This window comes from Phoca vitulina, unplaced genomic scaffold (assembly GCF_004348235.1).
Source record: "Phoca vitulina isolate PV1807 unplaced genomic scaffold, GSC_HSeal_1.0 scaffold55, whole genome shotgun sequence".
Lineage (NCBI taxonomy): Eukaryota > Metazoa > Chordata > Mammalia > Carnivora > Phocidae > Phoca > Phoca vitulina.
Window position 1 is genome coordinate 5,116,725 of NW_022589758.1, and position 20,767 is coordinate 5,137,491.

Here is a 20,767-nt window from a genome sequence, read left to right on the forward strand (position 1 = left end):
AGAAGAAAAGGAACTTAATCAGAGGATGCATGTGGCTTTGCTACTGGCCTGCTCTGCTCACCTGGGGTGTGAAAGTAAAGATTTGGTTCCTAATCACATATAGCTTAGATGTTCCAAGGACGCCAATGTGCCGATATGGTCGCCCACTCAATTTCATATTCTTATTCCGTCCTATTTGAAAAACAAAAGAGAAAGCAGAGTGAGAGCCAATACGGTAACATGTAATCCAAGCGACTCTGGCTAAGCCTGGGCTTATGTTCATGTTAACCCATTCCGGGGTTTGGTTTTTCTAATACCATCGATCCTTCTTTAAAATGGGACAGGGATGAATTAAAAACAAACCCCACCACCTTCTCTTCATGCATGTATAGACAGCACCCAGTTCAACATCTATATGGAATAAAACTACTGATAGAACTTTATTAATGTTTACTTCTAATTTATTTCATATTGAGCCTACTAAGTTAGATTTTAGAAAAAGAGAATTCCCCCTCCCATTTTAACGGGTAAAGGAGCATTTTCTGAGACCACAGATAAAAATTAGAAACGTATCAAGACACAGATGACGGTTCCAATTGCGAATTTTCAAAGACGGAGCCTTGTTTTACAACCGATCTGGCACAGGGCGCAGCCAAGCTGGGGCGACATCTAGTGAACGAGCACGAGAACGCGTTCGTCTGCAGCCCCTCTTCACTTCAGAGAGGTCGAACCCCGTGCTTTGGTGCCTTGCCCAATTCTTCACAATTTATACCTATCCGTCCCCCCCAGACCCCAAACCTAGAACCAAGATGCCCCCTCGCCAAAACCACCCAGCTGTTTCCCCAAACCTACCAAGCTTGGCATATATGTGACTAAGAATGCGGCCTGGCTGGACTCGGATTGGATGAATGTCAGCAATACTCTGGACGTTTATCCCGTGTTTTCTCAGCAAGTCCTTAATGTGGTTGTTTTCTGCCAGAACAGTAACTGTAAATAAGAGCGTAGCATCTGCATTAGACTGTGGCCCTTTGTCTCCTCACATGGAGAATACGTTATTGACCCATCTTTCCTCTGGCCTATGACATACACATCAGCATGCTCTCCACACACTGGGTGGCTTTGAAAATAACAGCAATTGTCCTGCCGCTCTTCCCAGTTCTCTCTGGCCTCACCTCGCCAACCCCCATGCTGTGTTTTTATTAAGTGCCCTCAGTGTACCAGACAGTCTGATAAGAGACTTCTAGAAACGGTCTTCAACAGGTCCTGAGCCAAATTACCACATCTCAAATGATGCCTTGCCTCCCGGCGGGTCTGCATTTATTCTAAACCTGTCTTGTGTTCTTTTCACATGGGGTGAGCAGCAGAAACCGCTCTGCGTGGGGGAGGATGCCAGGAGAAGCCGGAGCTCCTGTTCTCAGGGAAGAGAAAAGGGCAGTACTGTGGTGTGCGCTAGCAGGGGATGCTCTGGCCAACGGAGAGGGCGGGGGAGGCCGCTCCCCCCAGAGAGAGGGGAAAGTGGGGCTGCTGCTGGGCGGTGGTGCAGCCTGGCCCAGAAGCACAGCACAGGCTCTGGCTGGTGGGGGAAGAGCCACCCCGGAGCCGGGCCCTGCACCCCGAACGGGCTGGCCTGGGCCCCACCTCTGGTAAGTGCGGCTGGCCATCTGGCTCTCCGGCCGGCAGGGAACTCGCGTGCCTGGGATGTGGGGGCCTGAGCGGGGACTCGGAGCCCTGCACCTCTTGTACCAGTTCTGCTTTGAATGCGGCTTTTAAGAGAAGAACAGTGCTCTGGCAGAGGGCAGGAGTCCTGCTCCCGGGCCAGACCTTCTTGTATCTTCTCTTCCGTTTCTGTTCTCTTCTGTTACACTGAGACAACACTTGCCGCCGAAGACCCATCAGTGGGCCCCAGCCTGTGCCTGGCAAGGCGGCCTCGTGACTGAAGGGCTCGCTTGGCAGCACGTGTGCGGGGTAAGCGCCGCCTGCGGACGGAGTCAGGCTGGGTCACTCCACTTGGACATCAGCACGGAGTTCGCGCCTCCAGCTGCCGGCTCTGGGGCCCTGAGCGAGCTAACCTGGAAGCCTCACGCGTAAGATGGGGAGGATAATCCTAATCGTCACGATTTCTGTCTGGTCAAAATGTTGTGCCCACCGGGTGTGCCCCTGAGGGCCCGGAGCACAGTACTGACTGGATGATGCCCCGCAGGGCCTCTTGCCGCATCCCAGGCAGGCGCAGGGGAACCAGTCCGTGGCCACAAAGAGGACTGCCTTGCATTTGTTCAATAATTGTTGTTAATCTACTGAGTGGGTGTGTGTCAATCAACACAGAAGCTACAAGAATAATACAGGCCTGGTCCTTAAGAAATGTATGGCGTAGGGGCACCTGGATGGCTCCATCGGTTAAGTGTCCGGCTCAGGTCATGATCTCAGGGTCGTGAGATCGAGCCCCATGTCAGGCTCCGTGCTGGGCATGGAGCCTGCTTAGGATTCTCTCGCTCCCTCTCCCTCTGCCCCTGCTCTCCCCTCCCCCCTCTGTAAAAAAGAAATGTATGGTGTAATTGAGAGGAAATAAGGCACATACACAACCTGCTCGGATATTAGCTGGTGCCTAAGTTGCTCTGTGAGGCACGTGAGCTCCTCAGGAGCCCTCCCCAGGAGGGAAGGGAGAGGGGATTTGGTGAGCGAGGACCTGCACTGAGGGCTCTCCTCGTGACAATCGCAGCGCATCTCAAGGTCACCCGGTGAGGGGGCAGCAGTTACGACGACCCCGAGGCACGGAGAGGTAAAATCGCCAGGCTAGGCAGAGCTAGCCACAGTCCAGGCCTTCCACATCTCTGGAAGAGCTGCTAGCTGGACAGGAGGGAGGCAGGTGAAAATACGGGCCTGCGACTCTGGAGAGAAGTCAGACCTCTAAGGAAGGAAGGAGTGAAACTTCACTTGGGTTTTGAGTTTCGATCAGGGTCACGTTCTACTTTTTAAACAACTGCAGTGAAAAATGATGCTCAGTGAATCACTTGTGCCCCAATTGCCATCAAGATTTAGATTCGAGAAAACAAATGCTTTGTAGAAAGTAACTTTGTGGCTGGAAAGAGTATACTGCTGCCTTTGGGAGCTAGTGAGTTATAGAAGGGATGTCACAGAACTGATATACGCTAAAGCACACATACGTACTTTTTAAACAGAATAGGAAACTAGGGAATCTTTGGCATTAAAAATAACATTGGCTTTACACAGTTAAATATGAATAGGAAACACGCTCACAAACCTTGTACTACAACATCAGGTTTGACGGAAGTGGAAAATCTCCTGTTTAAGGGATCGATTTCCCCAGTGGCAAGGAATCCCTAGGAAAAGAGGAGCATTAACACTGTAAAACACTGAACGAAATTTCACCTTAAACCCAACTTGGAAAATTAAACATTTGGGGGCGCAAAATATTCAGTATTTTATTCCTTTATGCTTTCCAAGTCAATTGCTTATCTTCTCTGAAACGCAGTATACCATTTAGATAGCCACTGATACACATATTGTGTTTTCAGCACCTAGCTCTCCAGGGCTAGTCACGCACCACCATCTCGCATGACTGAAAAGAACAACGGTGACTCCTACCTCCTGAGCCCTTACTCCACGCCGGGTCCTGTGCTGAACCCCTGTACGTGCATGGTCCCATTCAGGCCTCGTGACAGGGAGGCACTACCATTAGCATTTTACAGGTGGGGAAACTGAGGTAACGCCCTTAAGCTAGGTGGCAGAGAAGGACTTGGTCCTGGGCTGACTGTTCTGAAACACAAAGCTCCCCTCCCTGCTGGCACGGAGTGCTGTTTGAACATGGATCTCCTCACATCTTCTATAAATGACCGGAGTCCTCAGGGAGGGCATCAAAGTGCTCTGGGAGTTCTGAGGAGGCATCAGACCTAATGCTGGGCCTAACTGAAGGCCTCTCCAGTGACGAGGAGGCAATGGGAGCAGAGTTGTTTGTTCCTCATGCCACTGACCCAGCAATTGGAGCTGGAAAGTATAGCAGAAATGATCAAGCCCAGCCTCTTTACAGATGAGGAGACTGAGGCTCGCGAGGTCGGGGAGCTAGTCAGAGGCAGAGCTGGCTTTCCAAGAGATAGACATGGTTTTCCCTACTAATAAAGACAGAAGTAGAAGACACAGTCCCTACCCCCAAGGACATGACCATGAAATTGAGGAGGCAATCACAGCCATGAAACAAGTGGCCCCCCTCAGCATCCACAGCTCCTAAGGGCCACTTCCACGGTGACAGCTTTACTTTCGGTCTCCTTTTACACACTGGGAACCCCAGTGGTATGGGTCCCACAACTCATTCCCCGCCCCCCACACGCCCTCCCCACTTCTAGAGTCTGACAGAACACACAGGACTAGGCCAGCCTAACAGGCTGGAGCTCCCAGCTCTTCTCCTGGACGCTTTCATCCACACCTCTCCCCAGGGGCCCAGGGTAGTCAGCTGGGCAGAGCCTCTGAGGACAGATGAACCCATCTGATAACATCACCCATACATCGTCTGGTTCCAGCCACAGACCAGGAATATGGGGGTGGGGGGGTGACGGGAGTGCTTGGCATGCAGCTGACTCTGAAGTAGTTTAGTGTAAATATGGACACACAAGCCCAGGCGGCAAGCCTCAGAGCTGACCCGCTCCAGCTGACTTTAAAACTATGAGATGCCAAAGACATTCACAGCCACATGGGGCAGAGAGCCCCTATGCTCTTCCGGGGTCCCCTATACCTCGAATCAGATGGTTTCCAGTCTGTGAAGTCCCCAAGTCCCCTACCTCTGCCAACAGCGAGCTGAGGATGTACAGGGACTGACCCCACAGATGGGGCAGCTTCCCCAGAGGGACTCTGTCCACTGTGTGCGGATTCTTATACTCTTCGTCAACCTGGCAAAAAGAGAAAAACTCAAAGTCAGAATGTCAGAGGATAAGAAGGCCAACGTCACTGCCTACTGGGGAGCGCACTGAGGATTTACAAAATGCCACTCATTCGATCCTCCAGGCCAATTCTGTGTGAGAGCTGCGGTAGGGAGGCCGCAGCGCTAAGGCCTTTGTGTGGGGGCCACATGGCTCAACGTGGTAGAAGTGGCACTCAAATCCAGGCCTGACTCCAGGCCAGTGCTCTGTCCACAAGCACACCGATGGCAGAAGACAGAGACAGGCACGTGAAGCCTGGCCTGCCTCCTTTGAGCACAGCTCTGGGCAACAAGAAGTTCCACAGCTCATGCTTACACTTGTCTGTATTATGGGTACAATGATCTAAAACATCACCCTACAGCCACGGCAGGGCATCGTGGGAAGCTAAGTCAGCTTTCTCCCGTCTTGTTATCCCCAGGGGCTCATAAACTCTGTGTGCCTTTGCAAGAAAATTACCAGAAGGTGGCACTATTTATTGAGGAAAACACTACCGTACTATCTGATCACTAATTTTCCATCAGGGACTCAACAAGCTGGATCCATTGGGGGCTTCTGCCTCATCAAAATTAGCTACAGTTGTTTTGGGATGGACAGTGCTGGCTACATTGTAAAAGTTAGTCTGCAATCTTCTCTATTGTAAACTCCATGCTGACCTTTGTATTTTTTTTTTTTTAAAGTAAACTCTACCCCCATTGTGGGGCTCAAACTCACGACCCCAAGATCAAGAGTCACATGCTCTACTGACTGAGCCGGCCAGGTGCCCCCGACCTTGGTTTTTTTTGCCATTACAACATTGGTTGGGGGTAATGTTAGTGACCACTTTTTCCCCTCCGGAAAACAAAGCAATTGAAGAAATCCTTCTCCAAAAGGGAAAAATCACACCATGAGGGGAGTCATACTCTGCTTGTGGATTAATCAGTGGTGTTATTAATAGATTGTTAAAATTTGCTGCAGTAGTAAATATTAAGAAGAACTTAAACTCATAAACTGAACAGAATTAAAGTGTGTCAGTAATCAAGTAATCAAGTAGGATAAGAGTGTGGCAGGAGAGTCTCTAAAATGTCAGAGTTCTCTTTGGGAGTAAGTGTGGTTATCTTTGGGTAGTAAGAGCAGAGAGAAGTATGTTCTTCTTTCTACAGAATCCTGGATGTTCTGCAGTGTACAGGATTGCTTTCACAATCCGATTGTGTGTTAAGGCTATTTGAAATGTAAGTAGTGTTAAGAAAGACTGTAAAGATCTTGAATGAGAAATAGTTGATGCAAAGCAAAGAAGGCAAAGTGTCTGGATCAGAAGACAGCTTGGTTCTGGCCTCCCTCGACCCAACCACCAGCCCCTGCCTCCCCGTGCAGGTGTTGGGGTCTCCCCTGGCCTGTACCTCTTATTTTGCAGCACCACTGCTGTGCCCGCCCTCCGTCCCCCACTAGCCGGCAGCCTCACAGAGGCAGAGCTGCCACCGTAACCCCTCTGTGCCCCGTACGCAGCGTGGTGCTTTAGAAACCACTGCTGGACAAAAAGTGTTAGGTCTGAAAGGGGGATGAAAAATACCAAAAGGCCAAGCACGAACCCACTTCGTTCTAGCTACGCAGTGCTTGCTTACCTTGTTGGGTGGAATGGCATACAGTTCTGGCACCAGGTGGATCCCGTTCTTGCCTCTGATTAATACTCCCTCCAGGGCCTCTCGGTATTCTTGCACCTAGAAAAAAGCCCCATCCCCACAGCATGAGAGAGGCACCATTAATACTGCCATGGGAGTGCATCACAGAAAAACACCTCTCTGGGCAACAAACAGATTATTAGTAGGACACAGGGTCAAGAAATGCACGAACACCTTCCAGTTAGGGAGTGCAGGAGGAACACCTTCCAGTTAGGGAGTGCAGGAGGAACACCTTCCAGTTAGGGAGTGCAGGAGGAACACCTTCCAGTTAGGGAGTGCTGACAGCAAAGGTTAGAAGGAGCTAAAGGCACTGGCCTTTTCTGTGTTGTCTTTAACTCACGACTTCAATATTTCACCCTTAACTTCTCAACATATGTAAATTGTGTCTCACCAGCTAGACTATATAAGCTTCTTGGAGTGGAGGCCAGATCTTAAGGAGGGCATCCCGGTTCTACCTGTCAGTAGTTTTCCACTTAAAAGGCCCTCATTTGAGCACTTACTGCTCAGGAAATGTTTGCAAAGCGCACCTGATGTGAGGAAAAGGAAGTGTATGTACTATGATCCATGTACCCCGATTCTTAGGATACACCACTCAATATAATGAAAGCTGTTGATGTAAACATTTCCATTCAATTAAAAAGGCAGTGATTTAAAAAAAAAAAAAACCAACAACAACCTACATATGAAAAGGGAACAAACAAAAGAGGGAAAACCCTTAACCAGCCACCCAGGTGTTTAACACGTTTCATCTTTAGAGAGCCTAGTCAAACGCTTTCTATATCTCATTTCTTTTTCTTTTGAAATTTGTGGACAGCAAAATCTGACCAGGGGTGTGTCATTTTTTATTTTTTATTATTTTTTTTTTTAAAGATTTTATTTATTTATTTGAGAGAGAGAGAATGAGAGAGAGCACATGAGAGGGGGGAGGGTCAGAGGGAGAAGCAGACTCCCTGCCGAGCAGGGAGCCCGATGCGGGACTCGATCCAGGGACTCCAGGATCATGACCTGAGCCGAAGGCAGTTGCTTAACCAACTGAGCCACCCAGGCGCCCAGGGGTGTGTCATTTTTTAAAGGTCATTGGGCAGCAAGTGGAAAAGACAGAATAGGCATAAGAGCAGTAAATTCTGTGAGACCTAAAAAATAAGGTCCTGAGCACATTCTTTTTTGTCTTCTCAGCTTTTTTGTTTGTTTCTAATAATTATCAAGTTTCCTCACAACTGAAATTCTAACTCAATCCTTTTGAGACCTTTCAGTTCTGGGATAAAGAGACAGAAAACATAAGACCCAAGATAATTGCTAAAGCATAACAGTGAGAACCAACAATGGGGGAACATTAACATTTCAAGCTTACTACCATGTTGGGGAGGAAGAATTTTCTCTGCCCTTCAAGGTCCTTCTATAGCTAGACTAAGAATCAAATTGACATGAGACAGAGTAACAGGAGAAAAATCAAACTTAGTTACATATATGTACGGGGAATCCACACGGATGGGATATTCCAAAGACTGTGAGGCACCAAGTGGCTTACATGAGCTCCTGAGCTCAGGAGAGGGGTGCGGTTTGAGGACACACAGGGAAGGAAGGGCATTTGCAGGAAGGTGAGAGGACATGTATGGAAAACAAAGGTGGCCGTGCTATGCACATAAGTTTCTTAAGTAAAGAGGAATCTGTGTCAGTAGCTCTCTTGCTGGTACAGGCAGGCAGCTGAGGGGGAGGTCAAGAGTTTTCCTCAATCTACTGGGTTTTGATTACTTTTAACTCAAAACAATGTTCATGCCAAAGTGGCCCATCTTGGGGCAGCCTGCCCTTGGCCCCTATAGCCACTTTTGAAACCACTCTCAGAACTTCTGAGCAGAGGAAGCTTTCAAAACCAAAATAAACCTTGGATTGCTCGTCCCACCCCAGTGCATGTGGTCTGAACGGGTTAAGAAAACACTAAAGCATTTGAGTTTGTCAGTCATTCACATAAGCTTCACGAGGACGGGTCTGTTCTACTTACCAACGCATGCACGGCAGCAAATGCTAAAGAAATCTGTCTCGAACAAATGAACGTTGCATGAACAAATCTCTACTCGGCACTTACTGTGTACTAGGCACAGGGAATGGATCAGTGAACTGGACAGACACCACCTCTACCAGGGTGCTCTGACAGGTAGCGGGAGACTAAATACAGCTATAGGGGCCGTACTGTGCTAAGTGCTGTGGGACGTATAAAAGGGGCATCGATGCAGCGTTTAGGGTCAGAGGAGGCTTTCTGAAAGAAGAGACATCTGCAGCAAATCAAGTGAGGGAGAGAGAGACAGCTGAGGGAGACAAGCAGGGCCTGGGCACTTGAGAAGAGGGGAGACAGCATGGCCTCTTCAGAGGACTGAAAGGGTTTCAGGGCGCTCGCATCACGGAACTCAAGGAAGTAAGTAAGCCGTAAGGAATCGGGCCAGATTTTATGGGGCCTTACAAAACAGGAGAAGACCTTGGACTTCATCCCAAGGCAAGCAGGAACCTTTCAAAGCTTTTAAGTAAGGCAGTAGCATAATCTCATTTGCCTTTTAATAAGAAGCCCCTGGCAACAGGTATAGAGAAACAGCAGGGAGTGAGGCTGGAGGCTGGGAACCCGCTAGAAGGCTGTTACATTAAATAAGATGTTAGCTGACAGTACCTTTATACTAGAGCTGAAGACAGCAAAAGCCTAGGCTGGTCTGAAAAAAACAACAGGACAACCAGACCTGTCTGTGGTCGACTGTGGTCCCCGATGAACCCCACCCACCTCTTAGTACTCAGGCCTTTGTGCAGTCCCCTCCTCTTGAATGTGGCACGACCCTTTAAACATTAGAATGCAACAGAAGGGGGCGCCTGGGTGGCTCAGTCGGTTAAGCGTCTGCCTTCGGCTCAGGTCATGATCCCAGGGTCCTGGGATCGAGCCCCGCATCGGGCTCCCTGCTCGGCGGGAAGCCCGCTTCTCCCTCTCCCACTCCCCCTGCTTGTGTTCCCTCTCTCGCTGTGCCTCTGTCAAATAAATAAATAAATAAAATCTTAAAAAAAAAAAAAAATGCAACAGGAGGGACACTGCCACTGCCAGTTCGGGGCCTAAACCTGAAGAAAGCTTAGCAGCTCTTGCTTGTGCATTCTCGGGTGAAAAGCCTCACTGCTCAGACACTACAATTCTGTGAGAAGCCCAAGCTAGCCACATGGAGGCGAAGCGAGGCCTGGGCCAAGAGCCAGCATTGAGCTGCCGGCCGTGTGAGTGACGCCATGTCGGAAGGAGATCCTCCAAGCCCCAGTGAACCAACTGACACCAAGCGAAGCAGAGACAACCTGTCCCTGCTGAGTCCTGCCCAGATTGTGGAATCATGAGCAAATAAACAAAATAGCCGTTGCTTTAATTCACTCCATTTTGGGAAAGCTTGTTAAGCGACAACAGATAACTGAAACGGTGCCCTAAATTCTTGCATAACCTTATGTTCTAATAACACTCAGCACACGGAAGGAATGAAAATGCTGATTGTCAACACAGCACCCAGCACGTTCTCACCTGAACGGCATCTCCGGTGAAGACCCCATCTATTATGAAATACGTCCAGAACACAGGCCATTCACATTCAATGTTTTCAAAGAGCTTGAGCTCAGCAGGGTCATAATGTAATCGGTTTGGGTCCTGGAATCAAACAGGAAACCTTCTGAAAGGTGCTGTCAGATTACATATATAATTCCCCTGTACCTCACTGGGCTTCCCTGGCTTTCTGAATCACTGCATCTCTGCGGCTGCTAGGATTAGGAGTTGGCTATAATGGGGAGATGTTATTTCTGGCAGCTTTCCATGGTCAAATTTCAGAAACGTCTATCAGAAATGTACGCAAGACTCCTTGGTGGTTTATTATATTAAGCTTCCTAGATTGCTAACAAATAAATAGCAATTTTCCTATCACAGTGCTCAGCAGACTATCTGTTTCACTGAAATCACTCTATCAGTCACTATGGCAAAGCAACTCGAGAGGGAGGCCACAGTTTCTCTTGAACACATCATGTGAGCCACAGAACTGTTTGTCCTTGCCTACAGGCTGGTTCTAAACCACCAGCTTGCTGTCCTCCTGATGATCTTATTATTCTACTGCCTAACTCCAGCCTTGCTATCTCCAAAATTAAGACTTCCCTGTCCAATATTCTAACATGTAATTTTATAATCAAGAGAGGGAGAACACCACAGCGGTGATTTAGACATGAAGCAGTTAAGGAATTATACGAAACAATATTTAAATACAACCTCTCTTGGGGTTTTATAACCATCTCGAAGGAAGCGACAGCATCCATAACGCCCCTAAGAAGATAAAGAAAAAAAAAAGTGCATTTGATGAAAGAGAAGAATTTCTTTGTCTTTTTATGTTGATTCATGTTGGCCCTTCACCCCCATTCCCATGAATCTTTTAGTAATGAAATGTGTACCAAGTGCTCTTTGTTATCAATACAAAAAGTTATTTTTAAGTAATAAGCCAAGGAAATTCAGGGTCGATCAGTGCCGAGAAGGGAATGCCAAAACTTTCCATTTGAGTATCAGGGCTGGGAGAGTAATTACTCAGAGTTCACAGAATGACCAGCCCTCATTCTGATTGGCTGTATCACGCAAAGATGCAGAGGGACCCTCATCGCTCACAGAAGCCACCAGGGCAGATACTTGGATTGGATTACTTTGACTTGAAAGACTGGAAAACCAAAAGGACATTCCAGACTCCTCACAATTAGGCTCTGGATGCAGCGAGGTGGAAGCAGGGGCGGGGTGGGGTGGGTGGGGCTTCCTCTGGCCTAGGGCTCTTGCTGCTGGTTTTCTTGGGGCAGGCTCCAGTAATCCTCTCCAGCTTCCTAGGTGTTAAGGAAGAAGGATGGTGGCACTGAGCCCTCGATCTGCCTCCCCAGTCCCTGGATCACAGTGTTGGGTGTCCATTCCCCAGTTTCTTAAGTGCGTGGGAGCTCCTTTAGCACTGGCTGCAGAGGCCGGCGCACTCCTAGCGGCCAGCCCCATAGAGTTCTGGGAGTTCTGGGGAGCCCCAGCCAAGAACCTGCTCTCCTTTAAACACTTCATTCCCTGCACTGACTCCCTGCCCACTGGGACAAGCCAAAAGAGCTTCCTTTTTCTCCACTAAACCATGAGATAGCTTCTTTGGGGATGTGACTGGAGACCCTTCAATCCCTTTGTATCCAAGGGCTAAAAGCATTTTTTACGGAATCTAAGTAGGATCATCAACATGAAGATTTTGGCTCAAGAAACTTACTTTTTTTTTTTTTTTTTTTTTTTTAAAGAAAACTTACATCTTGATCATTTTACTGAGAAGTTCAGTTGCCTGGGCTATTTAATAACATTCTCAGTTTGGTATCTTGTGTCATAGTTCCTGCATTTCACCTCAGAGCAGGGATTTTCTTAAGCTCGATTTAACTTTGGGATTGTCAACCCCCCAGAAATTGTGTGTAAAGTTGGAGGATATTGGGATGTGTACATTTTTTTCTGGCAGGGACCTTATACCTTTCAAGAGATTCTCAAAGAAGTCTGTGATCTCTAAAGGGTTAAGAAGCTCTGCTTTAGAAGTACAGGAGGGGTACGAATTGGGGTTCAAAGGTTATGGAGTTGGCTGGAGTTCAAGCTCTGCTACCAGGAAAAGAACTAGGGCACTTGATCAGTCTGAGACTGTTTTCTCACCCGTACACTCGGCTTTGGATTCCACCTAGATAAACCAAGCCACTGACCTCATGGAGAACCAAGGCCTGGGTGAGCTGCTCCATGTCATCATGAAAGGGGCACTTAACACAGGGCAGAAGGGCACCAGCATGATCAACCCTTACCTGGAGCTTGGAAATAATTTCATTTTTGGTCACATTCACGAGGTTCACATCTTCCACTGCAAAGGCCGGGAAAGAGATAATGGAGAGAAGTCCAGCGTCAATCTCCTTAGATGTTGATGCTCTTGGCAGCATGGAGAACAGAATAGACTGAATGAGAAACAAAGAGGTGGCTTGAATCTGGGAAGCATGAACAGTTGCATACAGTATCTAGAGACCATGACCTTAGACCCAAGAAACATTTAAACGAGTTTGCCGATTTTGAGTAGAGCTTTTTCCTACCAATACGGCCCCCACTGGGGGGCCTCACCTGCCCAGCCAATGACTCCTGTTTCTCGCAGGAGAGGAGAGGGTCAGGGAGAGCACAGTACTGCCTGGAGCCCATGCTGAGAACTGCTGGGCTCCCTCCCTTGGGGGTCTTCTGTTGACTTTGCTGTGTCTTTCGGACATGCAGGCGAGGAACTAAGGGCTACTGTGTCAGCAGGCCAGGGTGTCCTGGCTGTGAAAATAAAGACCGAGAAGAATACACATACAGGGCCAGCACGGAGAAATGTCTGGCTTCTGTGGAACATGACTGGGTGATCAAAACCCATGTGAAGGAGTCAAATCCAAGAGACCACACACTCAGGCAAAATGGTAAATAACAGAATTACTTTAATCCTAGAACTAGGGTTACTTAGTGGCACTATAATATAGCCTCAATTATAAGGTGGTTGGACTAGGCACTGTAAACTAAAGGAAGGTGAAATGATAAGTTTGGGAAGGGAAGGGAGCTGACTTTGGGATCTAATGTGTACAGACATGGGGCTAGAGCCCTGCAAACATAAGCGTATTAAATCTCATATAAACATGGTGTACTACATTAATTGATTTTCAGATGTTAAACCAATTTTGCATTCCTAGAATAAATAATAATAAATAAATGTTAACATATTTTTTTTTCCATTTTATAAAGAAGGCATTTGGATACTCGGTCCAGTTCACGCATGAGGGCTGAGACACAGACACAGAGCCTCATGTGACAGAACAAGGATCCTAAGCCAGGCCCAGCTGGCTACAGAGCTCACAGTTTCCACTAGGGACTAGGCATTATTAAGATACACATCAGCTCGACTCTATTAAACTGTAGCCCAAGAAACAGCAGAGTCCCCATTAAGGACTATTTACTGTGGGAAAATGGATGAGCTGCAAAGGGGGTAAAGATGGGGAACCCTTCAGCTGCAGAATAAAGCTTCATCTTTCTCAAGCGAACTGACCCCCAAGCCCAGTTCTTTAACTAGCTGCTCTCCCTTAAGCTCTCTGCCTGGAAACACACACTCCCTCCAGAAGCTCTCTGCTAACTAGTTTACACGGCTCTCACTCCCATAACCCCAGCACACAGTGGGCCCTCACTAAGAGTTTGCTGACTGACCAGCAACGGGTGACCTACTGTCTGTTCAATGGAGTCCCCTAATCTGCAAGAAATCACTGCTTTCTCTGACTTGTATTTCATGCAGGTTCTACTAATTTGTCATTTCTCCCATCTCATCTCTCCTCCACTATCCTTTCCACCCGTCTCCACCCCTCCCCAAGTGAACTACTGCTTGCCGGTCATTCAATTTGGTGGCATCATGAAAGAAACTTGAGAGGAAACCACCTATATGCTCAAAAATCAGACCAGATTTTGCCTCCAGCCAAACAAGGTTGCTGTGATTGTTGACTCCATATATATATACTTCGCCGTCGTTCTGTCTTAGGTTTACACAGTACTTCTCAGCTTGCAGGGTGCTCTGACGAACTAAGTTGATTTACTCTGATCCTTACAACCACTCTGTGCGATAGGAGGGGAAGGTGCCAGTATGCCCATTTTATGCATGAGGGAACTGAAGCTCAAGGAAGCCAAGTATCACCAAGCTAGAAAGGTGAGGAGTGTGGGGTGCCTGGCTGGCTCAGTCGGTGGAGCACACGACTCTTGATCTCAGGGTTGTGAGTTCGAGCCCCATGTTGGGTGTAGAGATTACTTAAAAATAAATCTTAAAAAAAAAAAAAAAAAAGGAAAGAAAGGTGAGGAATGTGACCGGAGCCCAGGTCTTCTACTCCATCAGTCTCCTTCCCTCCTGTCCAGACCATGAGAGGCTGGAGCTATTACCTGGCAGTGTTCGACGTCATCAGGCAGGACGTGGATCACGGACTTGCGTCCTCCGTGGGCTCCAAAAAGGTCCAGTTCATCAATTGCCTCAAGAGCTGCCTACAAGCACAGGTATGAACCACTTTTTCTTTCTAGTAAACATACATGCCCCTAGCCAGTATTCCTCCTTTCCCATTAAGCGATCTAGCATCCATGTTTTGCCAAAGGTGATGAAATACACATCTTTAAAATTCAGCTCAAGTGTCCTAGAGACATGTTCTATCCTTATTTTCAGTGGAATTGGGCCTTTCCTGTACGTTGCTGCTCTTTGCAGAAACAAGAAAGAGAAAATAGACAAACATTTCCCCAAATGAAGTCAGTATTTGACCGAAAAATAAAATATTAACAAGTTCATAACATTGGCGGGGGTGGGGGGGGAGGAGCGCACTAAATTCACGGACAGCTTTTCTTTCACCTTTATGCGTTAATTCTAACATTAGCATGTCTGCCACTTAAAGAAAGTTAATTCTTTTAGTATTAAGTACGTTTTCTGTCAGTTGACCTTCACCGAACATATTTCTTGTTGCTTTGAAAATTCTAGCTCTAGAGTCTTTATTCTATCCAAGGATATACTTCAGTCTTGAGCGGGAGGGAGGGAGGGAAATGTCTAGGACAAGAGATGTAAACTGGTGGCTGGCGGACTGAATCTACCCCACAGCCGTGTTCTGTTCGGCCTAAAGAAATTTTTAAAATGATTTTGAATTGGAATACCTTTAGAGAAAGTTCCCAGTGTCCCCAGTACCCTTCAATATTTTTCTGTCTGGCCTGCTTCATTTGTTTATGTTACTTGCCTGACCTGACCCCATAGACTTGAACTTGTAAGCCCTGCCCTACAAAGCGGTTATTTTCTTCAACCTTCTTTATAACCCAGAAACGACGACTGGATATCACACATCCAGGTGCTCAGACAACAGCAAGACCTTAGACCTGTGGGTGATAATAATGGATAATGAGGAAGGAGGGCGCTTAATTTCTGGCTCATGCACATTTCAGGGTAAGGAAACCTACATTCTTTACCTATAATCTCAGTAGGTGGGGTATATGTGCCACTTGAATTTCATACTAGCAGCCGACTTTTGAAAAATATGCTAATCAGATTAAATCCAAACCCCTAAAGATTGAGAACCAAATCAAAGCAGTAGAAATGCACAGAAGGAAGAACAAACAGGTCAAGAGTGTTACCTTGGCCATCCCTACAGAGCTTGCATTCAATTCTGGAATGCCCTGATTAGTCTTATCTCCCCGTTCCCACATTCCATAATCCTACGGAAGAAAAAGGTAGTAATCAGAGCAGGAGAAAGAGGTATAGGAGAAGTGCTATGGAAAAATCATTCCGTCATGTTACCACAGGCACAACGAAACATGAATATCTCTTCTCCAGGGTTACTGAATTCATGGCTTTATATACTCAGGCTGTGCTCGTCCTCAATTTCACTTCATTTGACCTCTGTGCAGAATTTTGCAAGTAAATACTCAAGTGGAACAAAAATGCATGCAAAGACACTCTCAATTTTCTTATTCCTAAAAGTTATCAATTTATAAGAAACTCTTGATTTGCAGAGAACAAAATGTTTTATCTTCAAATCAAATGAAATGCTGCCCCTCTATTTAGCTGATAGCTTTGAACTTATATTAAATTGTAAGACAGAAGAAAGAAACTTTAACAAATGTATTATAACTAATTGAAGCCAACCAAGCCATTTAATATAATTTAATACCTATTTCTAGTGTTACCTCTTGGGGGGAAATGCTAAGCAAGTAACAGAGGCCAAAATCAAACTGAGGCACAGAATACTGAACTTTCTTGGTCTTTTAAAACCAATTATTGTGAATTGGCTCACAACACTCCATCCATAGAGGATGTGATATATGCATACCTAACTTTTATAATTCTTATTTTCACTGAAGAAAGGCAAGCACTGGATACTGTTTTGAAATAATGCTACATGCACTACTGAAAAATTACAAGCCAACAAGAACAGGACCAGTGCCAAAATTTCAGTATTTATTATCTGATCTGCAAAGATGAACATTTCCAAAATGTGCAAATTTAGACGTAGGCACGCCAGAGCGAGAGCGGCGTTAGACTCTTTCCTGCTGGCATGCCTTCTAGCTGAGCCCCAGGACTCCGGCCTTCAGTGCTCCTCACATTTGGGCCTTTCCACATTCCAACCCATTCTCACTCCAACCCTGGACCCAAGTGACTCATCCTCCAAAACTGCCCAATCAGCTAACTCCCCTGTGCAAGAATCTCAAACGACAAACTGCCTATTCAGCAGTGGCTGTGTCAAACCCCTGCGGCTGGCCACACCTCTGTTACGTGGCCTCCACCCCCGGCATGCCCACAAGCAGACTTTGGTTTGTGCAAAACCCTGCCTGCAGGAGAGAGAGGTCTACTCCTTCCCTCCACACCCCCTCTCCCCAGGGACCCCTCCCACACTCAGAGCCCATTCCTGCCCGGTACTGCTCCCGCTATTCCCGCCCCCTTCTGCTCTTCTAAACCCTGCTCACCGTCCAAGGTCCAACTAAAGTCCCACCCTTCCCGCTCCCCTCTGGTTTCTTTAGACCTCGGCACTACTGACATTTCGCGCCAGACCATTCTCTGTTGTGGGGCTGTCCTGCGCACCGCGGGCCGTTCCGCAGCATCCCCCACCATCGCCCGCTAGATGCCAGTAGCAATAACGTCTCCAGACGTTGCCAAATGTCCCCTGGGAGGGGCAGACTGCCCCTCGTTGAGAATCGCCTCTTGAGACCTAGGTAGCCCTCGGACCCCACCTAGTTTGCCACCTACTTCTGTAAAGAAGGTCTATCTGGGACACAGCCATGCTCGCGCGGTCACGTGCTGTCTACGGCTGCCTTTCTTCGACAAGGGCAGACGTGAGAAGCAACGGGGGCCGTGGAGGCGAAAACAGCTATTTACTGTCGGGCCCTTTACAGACAATGTCTGCTGACCCTTGCTTTCGACCACAGTGGCTTTTTAAAACCAACCAACCAACCAACCAACCAAACCCTACCCTTTCTTTACTGCCCTTACAGTGAGCTTTCCACAGGTTAGTTATTCTAGAACAACTAGAAGTGCATGAGGCTCCACCTGCCGTATCAGCAGAAGCCCGGAGGCACTGGGCTTTATACACATTTACAGGCACCCATACCTGGCCTGGGGCACACACCCGGCTCTGGCCCCTCTGCCCGTGGGCTGCCTGGGGTGATCCGCACGGCTCTGCGGCTCCTACTGACAAGCTGCTGCTGCTGCTGCCCTTCACCCGGATTCCGGCCGGCCTGTGTGCCGGCTACAGGACATGTTAGGGTCTTATTTCAAATAAGCATAGGGGCGCCTGGGTGGCTCCATCGGTTAAGCGGCTGCCTTCGGCTCAGGTCGTGATCCCAGGGTCCTGGGATCGAGCCCCGCATCAGGCTCCCTGCTCAGCAGGGAGTCCGCTTCTCCCTCTGCCTGCCGCTCCCCCTGCTTGTGCTCTCTCTCTCTCACAAATAAATAAATAAAAATCTTTAAAAAAAATAAGCACAAAGGAGTCAAGCAGAGCATGTGGTGCATTCCAAAAACATCAACTCCTCAACTGGGTCCCAGGACAAAAATGTGTACTTTGTGTGCAGAGGTGACAATCTTAGAGCTCAAATCTTGCTAACTTTCTGATCAGCCCCAAACAGCCTGGCCCTCCAAGACCTGTATGATTTTTATTCTTTTGAACTGGGACACCTGAAAAACTACCAGGGCTGATACTTACAGCAACTTTATACGCGGCTTCTATGTAAAAAACAAGATTCTGGATGAAGGCCACCTCATCAAGGGTAAAAATAATACGTAAACCTAGTAAAGAGAAACAAACAGTGAGGTTACAGAGTTATGTTGTGAGGAGAGGTGTGTGTGTTGCCACTCCCAAATTACAAGTATCATACTAGGAAAGAAATTCTTGTACTCCCATTTTTTGTTTTCCCCCATTTTCATTTTTCTTACTAGGCATCAAAAATTAAATCTGAAGTAAACTGAAGCAGCTAATGTCCAATCTCAGAAAGAGAAAGGAAGGAAGGAATGCGGGTGTGCCTACGGATAGAAAAGGCTGAAAGAGGTGTGGGGCCTTCTGCTAGTGTTGGATTTGCGCAAAGAAGTTTCCAACAAAGCACAAATTTTAGCCCAGAGCAACCAGACACTGTTCTTATCCTTGAGTGAGCCAAAGGGTGGGTACCTTTCCCCTGTGGCAGATAGGTAAAATAGAGCCCCCAACTTCAAGAGACAGCCCTTGACCTTGTGGGATGGCGAGCTCCCCAGACCTCCCCAGGGAGCGGCATTGACTAGTTGAAGTAGGTGGTGATCAAGAGAGCTGGATTTTTTTGGGGCGCTTGGGTGGCTCTGACGGTTAAGTGTCTGCCTTCGGCTCAGGTCATGATCCCAGGGTCCTGGGATCGAGTCCCGCATCAGGCTCCCTGCTAGGTGGGGAGCCTGCTTCTCCCTCTGCCTCTGCCTCTCTCTCTCTCTCTAACTCTCATGAATAAATAAATAAAACTTAAAAAAAAAAAAAAAAGAGAGCTGGATTTTTGCTTGGGCCCTCGAATGTTTAGGTGATTATGGCAAATATACATATTTTGAAAAGTATGGATTTTTGAAGCTGATAGGGGTATGGTAAGATATGAACTCTTACATCAATAGGGGGAGTTTAACTAGTAAACTGTTCTGAAAACAATTTGGCAATATATATAAATAGCCTCTGAAGTCTATCCAACAGAAGGAAGCAAGTAGCGATGGGGTCAAAGTTGGTATTGTGGGGCACCTAGGTGGCTCAGTCAGTTAAGCAGCCGACTCTAGATCTCAGCTTGGGACACGACCTCAGGGTCTCGGGATCGAGCCCCGCATCGGGCTCCATGCTCAGCAGGGAGTCTGCTTGAGGATTCTCTCTCCCTCTCCCTCTGCCCCGTTCCCCCCACCTCTCGCTCTCAAATAAATAAATCTTTAAAAAAAAAAAAAAGTTGGGTTGCAACATCAGTTACACTAGGAGAAAAAAAGGAATAAAGGAAGAGTCTGATTATGGCATATCCATAGATAAAATCGCTAAAATTATATTTATGAAGAGCTTGTAAGATCGTGGGGAAAATGCTTAAGTTATAATTCTGTATAATAACGACTACTATTTATGAAAACAATATGACCCTAAATTGGGAAAAAAAAAAAAAAAAACACTTAGAGGAGACATATCCAAATGCAAATTGGCAGTGGAATTTTTTTCTTTGTATTTTGTTCTATTTTCCAAACTATTTACAATGAGCTCATCTTAATTTTCATAACCAAAAAGTATTTCTTATAAATGCCTGGCTTATTCACAAAGCTATAACAATATTATTTACTGATTTCTGCTATCTTTAGAGTTTCACATTTGCAGACTGAAATTCATGGGAAGCCTCTAACTCAGAAGGTCAGTTTACTGGACTGGGGATAAGAACACTGAGACACAGCAGCTAAATGACATAACCCCCGGGGGCCGTCACAGCAGACTGGGTCATGCGAGAGACCATTTGTTAGCAGAAACACGCCGCAGTCTGGAGCTCAGGAGGCCTGGTGTCCCAAGCTGCCATGGAAGCCAACAGCTTGGGCTGAGGAACAATGCTCACAGTCAGGGAGTTTTTGGCCCACTCCCAGCATGGAGGCTATGGACTGACTGACCACTCTGGGCACACTGCCGAGTTCTAGAAATTATGTTGTTTGAATATAATTCAGGTGAATGAGGGTGTGTCTAGAAGAGGGAAGTGAGAGGAAAAGGTGAAGGGGCCAAGCCAGCTTTGGGATCAACCAGAGAGATGCTACCAGAGCTGGCTCGATAGCCCTTTGTCCTATAGGTCCTCCGAAGGCTGGCCGTTGGCAGGTCACTGAGTCAATGTACGTGATATTATAAACATGCATGCTTTTTCTTTACAGAAATAACTTATTTTGAATTTGGATCAATGCCTGCCCCTCCCTGCTCCCTTCTGGATTGCCACTCCCTGTACAATGGGCTCCAAGGGCCCTGGCTCACCAGAGGCAGTCATCTGGGCCAGGAACAGGAGGAAGAGGGAGGTGGCATCCACCTGCAGGTGGCCCCACTGGTCGTCGCCCACCACGGTGCTGCAGGTGGCCGTGTTGTACTTGGCGTGCAAGCTGTCTTTGGTACTCTGAGTGTGCTTGAACTTCTCCACTTTATCCACCTGCGGGAGAGAGCAAGCCGGCTCCA

At 47.4% G+C, this 20,767-nt stretch overlaps 1 protein-coding gene across 3 annotated transcripts in view; it reads right to left on the reverse strand.

The window, feature by feature from the left end:
- PHKA2 (phosphorylase kinase regulatory subunit alpha 2) overlaps positions 1-20,767 on the reverse strand; it is a 74,527-nt gene that overhangs the window by 24,606 nt on the left and 29,154 nt on the right. For all 3 annotated transcript variants that reach the window (XM_032389560.1, XM_032389561.1, XM_032389562.1), the window contains 12 exons: positions 20,573-20,741; positions 18,296-18,378; positions 15,735-15,815; positions 14,514-14,612; positions 12,389-12,535; positions 10,821-10,874; positions 10,092-10,214; positions 6,506-6,601; positions 4,770-4,877; positions 3,239-3,317; positions 832-966; positions 62-171 (listed from right to left, as the gene is read on the reverse strand). In XM_032389560.1, coding sequence (XP_032245451.1) covers positions 62-171; positions 832-966; positions 3,239-3,317; positions 4,770-4,877; positions 6,506-6,601; positions 10,092-10,214; positions 10,821-10,874; positions 12,389-12,535; positions 14,514-14,612; positions 15,735-15,815; positions 18,296-18,378; positions 20,573-20,741 — 1,284 coding nt within the window. The remainder of the gene's footprint in view (positions 1-61; positions 172-831; positions 967-3,238; positions 3,318-4,769; positions 4,878-6,505; positions 6,602-10,091; positions 10,215-10,820; positions 10,875-12,388; positions 12,536-14,513; positions 14,613-15,734; positions 15,816-18,295; positions 18,379-20,572; positions 20,742-20,767) is intronic.